This window comes from Gambusia affinis, linkage group LG10, assembly GCF_019740435.1.
Source record: "Gambusia affinis linkage group LG10, SWU_Gaff_1.0, whole genome shotgun sequence".
In the NCBI taxonomy this organism is placed as follows: Eukaryota; Metazoa; Chordata; class Actinopteri; order Cyprinodontiformes; family Poeciliidae; genus Gambusia; species Gambusia affinis.
The window spans coordinates 15,051,998-15,064,508 of record NC_057877.1 but is presented as its reverse complement, the minus strand read 5'-3'; the positions used below and the strand labels follow the sequence as shown (position 1 = coordinate 15,064,508).

Sequence of the window (12,511 nt, the reverse complement as noted above, 5' to 3'; positions counted from 1 at the left end):
AACTAACCAGTCTCTACTCACATTGGCTGAAACAGAAGGTGGCACACGACTTCTCATCAGTTCTTGAGCTTAAAAGTGGAAAAAAAGCTCCAGAAAAGGGGACTAAAGTCCTTCGAGTTTGAGTGCGAGAGTGTTCCTCTGGTTCTCAGACTGAGAGTAAAAAGACAACCAACTGCTTCCTCTTATTCTGTGCAGCTCAGACTTACAGGTTCACATATCGCTACAGCTGTGAAACTAGTGATGGCAGCTGACACTCTAAATAACAGCCCACAACGCTGCTTTGCTGGTAAAAAGACAAACTATGCAGAAAACAACGTACTGTGTTGTGAATAAAACCTCTCTACTGAGTGTGCACAACAACTCAAACTGCTTCATCAATGTTTAAACAAAACGTCACACTCACAGCCATCACAATGACTTACTGTATCACTCTTGATGCTCTGGGTGGCAGGATACTCTCACTTGCTGTCACATTTTGTGTCTAAGGACTCTGCAAAACTTGAAGAGTCCTTAGACTCTGCAAGTTTCACCTGAAAAGACAAAAATAAAATCTCTCTATGCCTAAATAACTCTATTTTATTGTTAAATAGACTAAAATAACTTGGAGCCAAAATAGCCTTTGAGACTTGATGACTCAAAGGCTCAATACAGATACAAAAAAAGAGAAGATTGTATAAATTATGCTTCCTTAAAGGCATAGCAGTAACAAATAAATAAATATTGAAAGTAGTTTAAAAATTGGGGTTGACTTAAAACTTCTGCACAATACTGATAAGTGCATAGAATAAGGAAAAGGTTTTTTGGGGGGAGGGTGGCAGGGGGTTACAAAATAATTTATAGGATCCTCAGTATTGTTTCATATCAAAGTTTAAAAATATGTCTCCATCAATTATACTTTTCAATTGCATTGAGTTAAATTTATTGACATTTCAACTTAGATGACACAACAAATGAGCCATCCTTTAATTTATTGTTCTTTAGAAGAGGAATTGTTTGACTGTTTTATGAAAAACTAGACTGACAGGATTCAGAGTAGATGGACCATGAAAGGAATAGCAAAGCTTTTTGTCACACTGCTAATCTAAGAACTTGTTTACCGGGTCCTAAACATAAAAACCTGGAGTTCTTTCTGTGAATATTGAGTCCTATCACAGAAATGAAGCACGTTTTGCTTCTGATGTTCCTCAGTTTTTTGTAATGACTGTAAGGTTGTAAAGAAAAGCTTAAATTAGTCACACTATTCAAGTTAGTTTTGTAATAATGTCAAAGTTTCATTTCTCCCCACACTTACTTATTGGCTGACCCTCTGGACAAGAAAGTTTACAATCTATCAGCGCACCAAATGGACAAATAATATCTATTATTTTACTATTATCTGAAAAAAAAAATAAAAAATCAATGCTACTTCAAGCATTCAGCATGCCGAAGTGAGTCAGTACATAGCACATTTTGAGATGAAGTAATCGTTCTAATGAGTCACTCCATTTCTTAATTCTCAGCTAGTCTTTGGCAGAGTCACGGTTACATTGTGGGTGATTAACCTCTGAAATACGACAGATTTCATGGTGGTTTTTATGATGGTGAGGTGGGCACATCCTGCCACTCAAAGCAACACCCCCACCACCACCACCAAAAGAAAAATGGCAGCTGTGCCAGATGAACTTCTATATGTCCAAACATTCTTCCAGAAGTTCTGGCCTTTGTTCTGTCTAGCAAACATCAGTCTGGACTTCATGGTTTTATGAGACTTTATGAGAGTAAAGGTTGAACATCTTCCATGAACGTTATTTTTGTGCAGACTGTCTTTGATTGTACAGACAATTACATCAACAGTAGCAAGAGCATGCTGTAGGTCCTGTGATTAAATCTGAGGTTTTTGGAGACTTCTTTTGGTCTTTTATGTAGTTGTTATTGACTTTATGTCACATGAATATCCAGTTATTTTACACTGTAAACATTACAGTGTCATTTTAGTGCATATATCAAAATGTTTGAATTTTACAATTAAGGACAATGCATTTGCAGAACAAAAGTAATGCCAGCTTGTTGTTTTTTTCCCCCTTGATTTTGATGTCAAAAGGTTAAGAGTATAAAAGGTTCATCAATGACTCAGTGTAGCAGCTCCTCCCATTGCCAGCCACTTTGGTCTGGTAAAACTCCCACATGACAGTCATCATTCACAGAACCTCACCAAAATGAACAAGTTATTAACAGGTTTTGACTGAATGGGCGCGTAGGGACCATATAGGGATTTATTACTTCTGTTGAATCTGGTGTGTCAGAACATACCTCTTGAGTCATGAAGTCTAACCATTTAAAAAGCAAAAGATATTTATACAAAACTGAAGCCTGAGTGGAAACATCCATAGATGTGCATTATTACCATATATGTCATTCAGAAGCTGTACAAGGAAATGCTTCTTTTGAAGAAAAACACTCCAATCATTTTTTTTTAAACCTATTTAAGTTGTTCTGTAACCGAGTGGTGAACTGTTCACACTGGGTCCTGCTCGGTTTTATTTCCAACATTTGTTATTTAAATTTTACGTGAAAGGCCAACAACACCAACACTTACCTATGAAACAGAAGGAACATTTATGATTTTCACCTACATTTAAAACAATTATCCAAAAATCTTTGTGGAGTAGTAATCAACTTACTTTGTTTGACCATTTTTGACACAATTCCAGCTGCAAGTTGTTTTCTAGAACCTTTTTTTTTTTTCCCAGCCCTGATTTTCAAAGCACACACTGCCCTGTGTGTTTTAGTTGTTACTGCATCAGCACACCTGACTTCAATTTTTGGCTGAGTAACAAACCTTTCCTAAACAGCAATAATCTAAATCAGGTGTGTTAAAGCAGGGAAACATCTAAAACCTGCAGGCAAGGGTTGCTTGAAGAGCAGGTATGGGAAACTTTGGTTTGAAGCATCTCGACCAGCTTTGTGTTGGTTTTGGTCCCTTCTTTTTAGGAAAATAGATCAGACTGGTTGAGGAGTCTGAACATCAAGTCTTTTTTATCACATTCCCAATATAGATGAAAAGGAGGACAGTAATGCACACAACGCTAACATTAAAAGCTTGGCTGGGGAAAGTTCTAAAGTACTACAAAAATGGGAATAACAGCACTCTAATAATATACAAATGTTTTAATCATTTTTAAAATTACTTTTACTTGTATAAGCTCTGGTTATAAGTTTCACCTCAGGACTTTTATTGTCTCCACAAACAGAGCGTTGAATTAGAGCTGCTTTATTTATAACCTTGATGCGTCATCTCATGTTGACTTTTAGCTTAACTTCTTTCAAATGAGGTAAAACGTTTTGAGACACATTAGTCATAGCAAAAGGATTCTAGGATTTTACACAGAATTAATGTAGAATCAGATTATTTCACTTCAGCAAAGAAAACTTGATCAAAACCTCAATATCTGAATGAAAGGAACGTCTGAGAGGAACTACAAAAACTGAATGAAGAGTCATAAAAAGGGACAAATAATCTGTCATTTCATACTCACAGACTCACACTGGACAGGATCAGAAGACGACCCAGTTACACACAGACAGAACATTACTGAACAACAGTCAGGTGTGGAGATTCACAAAGCAAACTTCTGGAGGAAGCAGAAGAGCTGAAAACATTCGGAACCGACTGATGAAAGATGAACGAAAATAAACAATCCGACTGAATCCAAACCGGTACAAACCCAGCACAGAGATATCCACCCCTCAGGAAAGGAAACAACCCGGTGGATTATCTGACCTTATTGGTTTTCATTTAGCCACAGCGCCAAGAGATCAGAATATGAATCCCTCATTAGTGCAGATATTATCATGTATTTGTGATAGTTGTGGGAACCTTCAGTACTAGGGAAACACATTAAGTAATCCCTCATTATGTTACATTTTGAGTTTTGTTTACTTTTCATTCATATTTCAGACATTCCTTGTACCTAACCTGATGGGTGTTTTTTGTTGATTTGTTTCTTTGATGAAATGGTGATTCTGCTGTGGGCCATTCCCTGCTGAGTGGGTGCTAGTGCCCCCCAAAGGACTAGTCAGGTATAACATATTAAAGGATCACATGGGAATCAGAGGCTTTGAAAAGGTGATAAAATGTAATAATATGTATATAAATATATCGATAAATAGTCATTAGCCTAAAATAAGCTTGAAAATTTTAATAAAATTTAAACAACTATCTATATTTATCAATGTGTTACACATGTGTTACTTAATATTAGAAGTCATTAAATCATCTGTAGTCTGAAATATTTTAAACTGTTACAAAATGTTACCCTGAAGTAACAATATAAAATAATTCTACGCATTTTTGTAAAAGTTTATTATTACAGATATAATAATTCACCTTTAATTGAACTGAATGTTGTCCTTAGTAAACTGCTGGTAAAAAATACACAGAATATTTACAATTTCTCAAAAAGCTTTTCTAATAAATGTTGTGTTTGGTCAACATCTATCATGTCTCCACCAGATCAATTAATTTCCTCACTACTTTTGGAAAGCTAAGACTTAGGACAAGACATTTTGGCCAAAGGAATAAAATGTTTTTGTGCACAAGAAATGTTTAAAATTTGCTAACTTACCATTTTTAAGAACAAGCATCATGCCTCAGAGGAACACATTTGAAAGTTTGCTGTAGATTATAATAAACATCCAAATATATAAAAAGTTAATTGGACTTTAATTTTATTTCAGCCCCTTTGTCAACTGACATCAGCAATGAGCATTTTAATAGCGGATTATAGATCTTAGCTTCTTTCTGTGATTGGTATTTTCTTCTTTTAAAACCTAAAACAGTAAATAAAATGTGCTGTATTTCTTTCAAAAATATAAATAACATGTTTACATAGAGTGTATCTGTAAAACTTTGAGGTTCAGAAATGTTTTGTGATTTTAAACCAGGACTTCCTGCTGGAGGAAAATGCCTCTATGGATTCTGATCATTACTGAAACCAGATCCATGAGTTTGTATCTGAAAAGGCCTCACACAGTTTTATGGAACAAAGGACTGCAAATGGATGCATATTCTCCAATAATTTTATTCATAATTTTAATATAAACAGTTAATTGTTGAATAATTTACACACAGCAAGATTTTCTTATTTTCATATCATTGCAACATCTTCTTTGCATGTCACTACTTGGCTCTCCGTTTGAAAACGTATAGAAAAAATAAATTGTCAAGCGTTCTTTTAGTCATGGCACAATTTTTTGATCCTGTACAATGAGCATTTATCTCTGCATTTTATGCGTGTGAGTGAAAGGAACTCCAACATGTTTGCTGTCTGTGGTACACAAACGCAGATCATGGCACATCTGGATCCAGTGTGAGGTGAGAAGGAGGGCAGGGGGGTTGGGGGGGAGTCAAGCGACCTCTGTGTGGGGTTTTGCAAGCTTTTGGGGGGGTGGGGGGGGGTTGGACTGTACAAACACACATTTACACAACGTCTCATCGTAATGTATACACAACATGTTCCAAAAAGGAACACATCCGCAATAAAATGTACATTAATAAAGAGGTATCTGGATCTGGACTACACACAGAAATCTGGGAAACCACCTATGTGCACCGAGAGAAACACTTAGAGACAGAGAGGATGAAGAGGAGCAACCAGACAGCAACAACAAAAACAAACAGAAGGTTTCTAAACTGGAGCAGACCACCAGCTCGATTTAACGCTATGAAGAGGGTCCGTTTACAGTCATTTATCTGAGATCAATTTGAGTTTATACATTAAAATAAAACAGTGGTGGATTCAGTCAGAGCAGGAGGCGTTCCATTTTATATGTATATATAAAAAACTTGGGTAGATTTATGCAGCTGTAGTGAGGTGAGGCCCTGTCAAGAAATAAAGATTTGAATAAAAGCCTCTAGAAAAACAAATCATGCTGAACATCCTTGCAAATATGAGGAAGGTACATGGAACAAATGTACTTCGGAAAATTAGGAGAGAAAAACAAAAATTAGGTGAGATTAAGTTAACTGTAATCTCACACTTTACCACTTGATGGCACTCCACTCATTTCACTTTTGCTTAATTGAATAAACAGGGCAGTTCACAAGGTTAGGAAGTGATCATCGATCATTTCAGGACAAAAAAATCTTCCCCTAAAAGAGGATTTTTTTTTTTAATGATTTGTAAACTTTTGACTAAATTATGATAAGAGAAAGTAGGTCTGCTAAATAAAAATAATTTGAACTCAAACATTTTATTCTTTGCAAGAAGAAACACCTTCAGACTTTCAGAGAGTTGAACTCAAAAGCACAAATTAGCTTCTCTCTTTTTTTTTTTAAAGTTTATTCTGGATCTCATCCCAGAGTTCCTCCTCAATGAACACGAGCAGTGGTCTTCTCCAGCTCTACTCCGAATTTCAAGTAAAAATGTTTTACATTGAAAATTTTAAAACAATAAGAGACATATTGGTGAGAGAAGAGAAGGCTTTTCACGGTCAACATGCTGCTTCCACAGGGCCTGGGCGGCCGACATTCACAAAACTAGTGTGGAATTATGAGATGCCGAAAGTTTGAGGCCACATCCTGTTGAATTTGTCCTCAGACTAGAAAGCTGCTTCTCCTCCTAATTAAATACACAAACAGACGAGGGCATGTTTCTGTGTGGTGGGTCGGGTCATTAAAAAACAATAAAAAGAAGAAAAATCAATAATCTTAAATTTAGAAAAAGATATATACACACATCGATAACATTAAATTCGTCATGTACAAGAGTAGGAAATCTTTACAGTCAGAAAAAAGTATTGTATTTATCCTCTCCTACTTTGGCTAAAAAAATAGAAATCAACATCTCTAAAATGTAATACTTTTATATCTGCATAAAACAAAAACAATAAACCATAATCTTGCTTTGTTCTCACCCAAGAGTTTAGCAAACCTTCCCTAAAACCAAGTGCTTCTCTTTGTTTCCATTTTTCTGGACAGACGACATTGGCTGCTATTTACAGTTTGATGAGCTTATTATAATTGTAGAGATTTCCAAATGATACGCTTTTGTTGTTTTGTTTTATGTGTGTGTGTGTGTGTGTGTGTGTGTGCTTTTGGGCTGGGCGTCCCAGTGGTAACAGACGGATCAGAGACGGACATTAAACCATCAAACTGGTGCACATTTCTCATCCAATCGACAAAGCAGACTGGAGCTCAGCAGAGTAGAGTTCATCAGCTTTTCTTTTGTTTTCTTCTTAGTCACAAATTACAGTATGTAAAAAATTTTTCTGCATTTACAGCCAAAAGGAAAAAGAAACAGAATGTGTAAAAAATAAATAAATGAAAAAAAAAAACTGTTTTTATTTAATGCTTGGAGACGGAAAATCTTGTGTGGTTGTTGGAGACAAGTCAGTCTGGGGGACAGTTTGAGTCAGGTGTGCCAATAGTCTTAAGAAGGCACTGCAATGCCCCCTGTAAGCCACTAGAGGGCAGTCTGAACCACATCACATCAGACCCACAGAGACGAGGATTCCTGATTATCTTTAATTGACTTAGAGTAGATAAAAAGGTTGGTAGCTCTTCTTCTTCTTCTTCCTCCTCCTCTTTATGCTCTTGAGACAAAGCATTGAGCCGCCTCCCTGAGACGAAAATTTACAATCAAGATTTTAAATCTGTTCAAAGTTTTTGTTTATGGCACACAGGATTGTCCCAGTCAGCTTGTTCTCCTCTGCAGCAGGGTAAAAAGTCCTGTTTAACCCGGCCCGCACTTCTGTGTCGTGAACAGACCCACTGTATCCATGGCGATAACACAAAATAAAAGGTCATCTCTTGATATTCACAGTTGAAAAAAACATGAAGATTAAAAAAAAAAAAAAAAGCAAAAAAAACATACACAGACGACAAAAATCAGACTCAAGACAAGAGGAGGATGAATGTGGGGAAGGTCGTTTTACAGAGCGTAAGGTCCGTGACTGAGCTTTGTTAGCTTTGGCTGCAAACAGGTGATCACAGAGACACTCAGGATCTGCTGTGAAATCAGCAGATGTGAGCAGAGAGAAGGAGCGTGGAGGTCATCTGCTTCCTCCTGTGGCTGCGGAGCGTGAGAAGGAGCCGCTCACCAAGCTCCAAGGTTTGTGTTTAACTCAAAATAACGCAAGGCTTCCCCCTGACACAAGACAAAGCAGTAACTCAGGATATTTAAAAGAAAGCAGGGGAGAGTTAACACCATATGAGTGAGTGTGAAATGTGGGATTAGGTGATTTTTCTCTGCAGTAATGCTAAGCAGACAGTGGGGATGATTGAGGCTCTTTGAACGGTTTCCTCCTCCTGCACTGAGGTAGACTCCGGCCAAACACAAAGACGAAGACGACGACTACTTACAAACTATTAACAGAGCTGCTCACCGCCAGCTCCTCCACCCGGAACCTCACCGACGCTCAATCAAAGCAAGAAAGTGTGTTCAGTTTGAAATAAATAGTTGCTTCTTCCAAAGAAGCTGTCAAAGATAAGTTAACATTTGCATATGGCGATGAGACCAGAGACCATGCTAGAAACTAGTGCGTACTGTAGTGTGATAGAGTTGGAAACCTTAAGTAGAATTGGTAGAATATTCCAAATGTCTCTTAATAAGCCAGAGTTGTGCAGTTAAATATCTTTTGTTGCCCATTTATATCTCAAGCATGGAGCTGGTAAGGCAAGTATGGAGCTCAAAATTTCACATCCTTGGCATTACTGTTCAACATGTCAGACAAACAAATTTGTTGGTTAAACCTGGTACATGTGTAAAAAAAAAAAAAAAGTCTCAGTCCTGCTTTTTGTTGCTGCAGCAGAATCTCAGAAGAAATCCAATAGATACATAAGAAATAATATTTTTATATATAATCTGAAGGATTTATTTGTTTTATGCTTGCTTAAGATTTAAATTGCCATCACTTACAGTTTGTGTAATGGAGGTAATAAAACGTTCACTGGGAATTGGGGGAATACATGGCCTCCTGGTTTTGCCAGTCTCCATAGCAACCATTAAATGCTATCTACATGCCAAGTGGTTGGTAAAGAGATTCAGCCTTTTTGTAAAACCGTCACAAACGTGACTATGTGGAGTTTGTTAAACTCTTCTGGGAATCGTGTGCGTTGGTCAAATTAGACTGAAGTCTAAAAAAAAAAAACAACTTCATGTCCATTGTAAAGAAGAGGATCTGTGATGCTGCGGGCCAATTAGTCCTTAACTGTTCCTGGTGACCTTAGCAAAGATTTTAGCAAAAAACTGGTGGACTACACCAATAATATGTCATGACACTAAACCTTCCAGGATGATAAATGTCCAAAACAATTCATTAGCTTCCAAATTAACATAAAAATGGTTCCCAGCACACAAAATCAAGCCAGTAAATGTACTGCTGTTGATTTTTCTTGAACTAAGTAACTGTATTCAAATTAAAGGCTGGATTTGCCCAAAAATATTCAGAGTGAGAATAGGCTACTACAACACAGAAACAACTGATTTTAAGGCTAGTCACACATGTTTTCCAATTGTACCAACACATTTGTTCCCTTCTGCCAACCGTAACCTCAGACGACTCCAGGTAGCAACGATTCAGACCCTGGTCTGTCCACACCGACCCAAACATGACTCCTCGTGTCAAAGAACATATCGGAAACCTTTCGCTTTTCTTGTAATATCAAAACAACAAGAGCGAGTGCACGGGGAGCTGTTTCCTGTGTGTTACATCAGCCTTAAGAGAGGCTCTGGTTTTGTTGGAGAGAAAAAATGTAAAAAGGCACTGGTGAGACATGGAGGCAGCTTCTCTGCTATCTCTGACTTTGGCCACTCTTTAAAAGATGAACGCTGCTCAGCTGGCTCGGCGATCACAGTATCTGTGTCCTCGAAGAAAAAGGGTTAGCGAAAAATGCCATTTGAGAGAAACGCGTTTCCTCACCATCTGCTCTGAATGGAAATCATTTTTAGCTGATTTGTTGGCGCCGCTGACAGGAACGTTTTAGATTTATGGGGTGAAAAGTGAGTGTTTATCTTCTAAAAAGAAAGAAGAAAAAAAACGGGCGGCCAAAGAGGAACACAGCAAAACAGTTCAACGTAACAGGATTTCGAGGGAATGGGGAGTTTTGACAAAAATCCTGGAATGTCAGTCCTGAGCGAGAAAGCTGCTGCACGCCGTGCTCTGACTGCATGTGATGGCAGGGAGGAGAAAAAGATTAACAATCTACTCATGATCCCCCCACCACCACCCGGTGTGCTGACTGCCGGCTGTGAATACATTTGGAACTTTCTGCATCTCTCTGCAGCCCTCGGCCAGGAAAAACGTGGAAATTTCCACCAGACCTCTTTGGAGAGGAGAGTTCAGCGGCCGGCGGGAAGCCGTGGAGGAAGCGATGGCGGTGCAGGAGCAATGAACTGTGGGAGATTTATCAATCCTCAACTTTAATGGAGAAACTCTCCCTGATTTAAATCCCGAACATCGTCCACTTCACCTCCCTTCTTACAAGCCCTAACCGAGACGAAACTTGAACTAAAACACAGAAAGTTACACAATTTCCACACCAAATTTTTTGCAACCCAATTTCGTTTCTTCTCTTTTTCCTCCACAAAAAAAGCCAAAGAGATCAAAAGGCAAACTGTGATGCGACAAGAGAAAACGGCAGACGAACACGTATCAGGAGCACTTTGACCCTATAAAGGCCTCCATCCCCCATTTGTAAAGCTTATAGGATATTAATCTTTTCAATTTTTTTCTCCAGTAGTAAGGTTGCCTCCAGAAATGGGAAATTTTCCCCCCCAAGATTGTAAAAAAATTAAAGAATAAGGTATAATCAAGGGCTGGATGCCTAAGACACAGAGAAGACTGACGGTAGATTAGTGTAACTTCCAGGGCTAAAAAAACCAAAATAATTATTTAAAAAAAAAACAAAGACATTAAAATGCAACCAAAGCCTCAGATGAACACAAATATCAACTACAGTATTTACAAAACCCAAACCCCATCAACGTTATACAGTATATTATATATAAAACATTGGCTTAGAAATGCCATTATTTTATATATATACTATACATAATATATATATTTATATATTTCTATACCCACTATAATATATCAAAGCAGCAGCTATTGGTCAGTCTGATGAACTCTTTTGTCCAAATTCTAACTATTTAAATATCCTTCAGCCACAAAGTGAGGACACAGAAACAAAAAGAGGAGGGAAGTAAAACCAATAAATTAAAACTATTCACCAAACACCAGATAAATCTGTGTGCAGTTCGGAATTTTGCAGAACCAAAAAAGAAAAGAAAAAAAAAAAAAGAAGAGAAAATTAGACGAAAAAAAAAAACAAACAAAAAAAAAACGCTCCTCCAGGAATAGATGTTTGTTCTAAGATCAATTCATCCCACTGATTAAGTCATCGTACAACAACAACAACAAAAAAAAAAAGGAATTTACTTAGACATGATTCTTTAGTTTATAGGCCACGTATTTTAAAAAAGGCCACTATCAGAGTAAAAAGATTTCATTTGGAGAGACAAAAAAAGTTAAAAGCACAGAAGTGTGGAAAATGCAGTTCGGCAGGAGGGTGGAGGGGAAGGTCGAGCAGCCTTCTTGGTTGTCTAAGGTTTGTTGTGTTCACAGTTTTGATTATTATTTTTTTTTTCTTTGTTTCGTTTTGTTTTATTGTTGTTTCCGTCACAAGGAGTCCTGGAAACATGCTGTTAATCTATTACCGCAAACCTGGGTAATTTGAAGTCTGATGTGTCGTGGAGCAAGTTAAAAAGAGGCATTTGCATCCCTTGCTTGCCTTGGTTTGGCAGCCGTGAGGAAGAAAATTCAAAGTCCTGAGATCCGTGTCATTATTTTTTTTTTCTTTGTCGTTTTTGTTTAAGAGTTTCTCTAAGAGTAAGAAAATCGTTAGAAAATGGTTGCAGGGTACAGAAAAATGGACTGAAAGACAGGGGGTGTGGGGACGAGGGAAATGTTACGAGTCATTTCAGGGGGTGTTAGGAAGGACTCGATCTGGGCAACGACAGGATTCTCCCGTTTTTCTTGCCACCGTTCATGTGCGTGTAGGGGACGTGCTCCTCGTAGTTCCCCCTGAGGGCCACTGAGGGCCCGCTGTCTCTGCTTAAGCTCTCCTCCCTCTGGGAATAAGACGACGGGTCCAAGGGGATGCTCTCCATGTTGTCCAGGTCCAGGTCGAAGTCCTCCGTATCGGGGACTTTGTTCTCCTCGCTGTAGAAGAAGGAGACCTCCTGGAAGGTCGGGTGAAGGTCGTCCCGCAGCATCTCGATGATCTCCAGGAACGTCGGCCGCATCTTGGGGTTGTACTGCCAGCACATCTGCATCAGGCTGTGCCTGATTGTGAGACACGAAACCAGATTAACAAAAAAATAAATAAATAAATCACACCACAAAAAAAAAAAAAAACAAGTTTTACAAAATTATTCACACATGTTGAAGTTTTGTCCAGTTTGGGATAATTAAGACACAAAGACATTTGAAACTAGCTTGATGTCAAAGCTTCATAGTAAAGAAATTAAAA

The 12,511-nt window shown here is 38.0% G+C and overlaps 2 protein-coding genes across 4 annotated transcripts in view; both read right to left on the bottom strand.

Annotated features, from left to right (window-relative positions):
- arhgef18b (rho/rac guanine nucleotide exchange factor (GEF) 18b) overlaps positions 1–2,783 on the bottom strand; it is a 51,264-nt gene extending 48,481 nt beyond the window's left edge. Inside the window, exon 1 of one of the 3 annotated variants that reach the window (XM_044129401.1) lies at positions 2,661–2,783. In XM_044129401.1, coding sequence (XP_043985336.1) covers positions 2,661–2,673 — 13 coding nt within the window. In that variant the 5' untranslated portion in view covers positions 2,674–2,783. Of the gene's footprint in view, positions 1–21; positions 134–2,660 lie in introns of those variants that run through there. The other 2 variants (XM_044129402.1, XM_044129403.1) reach the window with 2 other exon arrangements.
- Positions 2,784–5,040: 2,257 nt separating this feature from the next.
- The window catches only part of insrb (insulin receptor b), an 81,436-nt gene continuing 73,965 nt past the window's right edge, over positions 5,041–12,511 (bottom strand). The window contains exon 23 of the mRNA XM_044129397.1: positions 5,041–12,324. Coding sequence (XP_043985332.1) covers positions 11,970–12,324 — 355 coding nt within the window. The 3' untranslated portion in view covers positions 5,041–11,969. The remainder of the gene's footprint in view (positions 12,325–12,511) is intronic.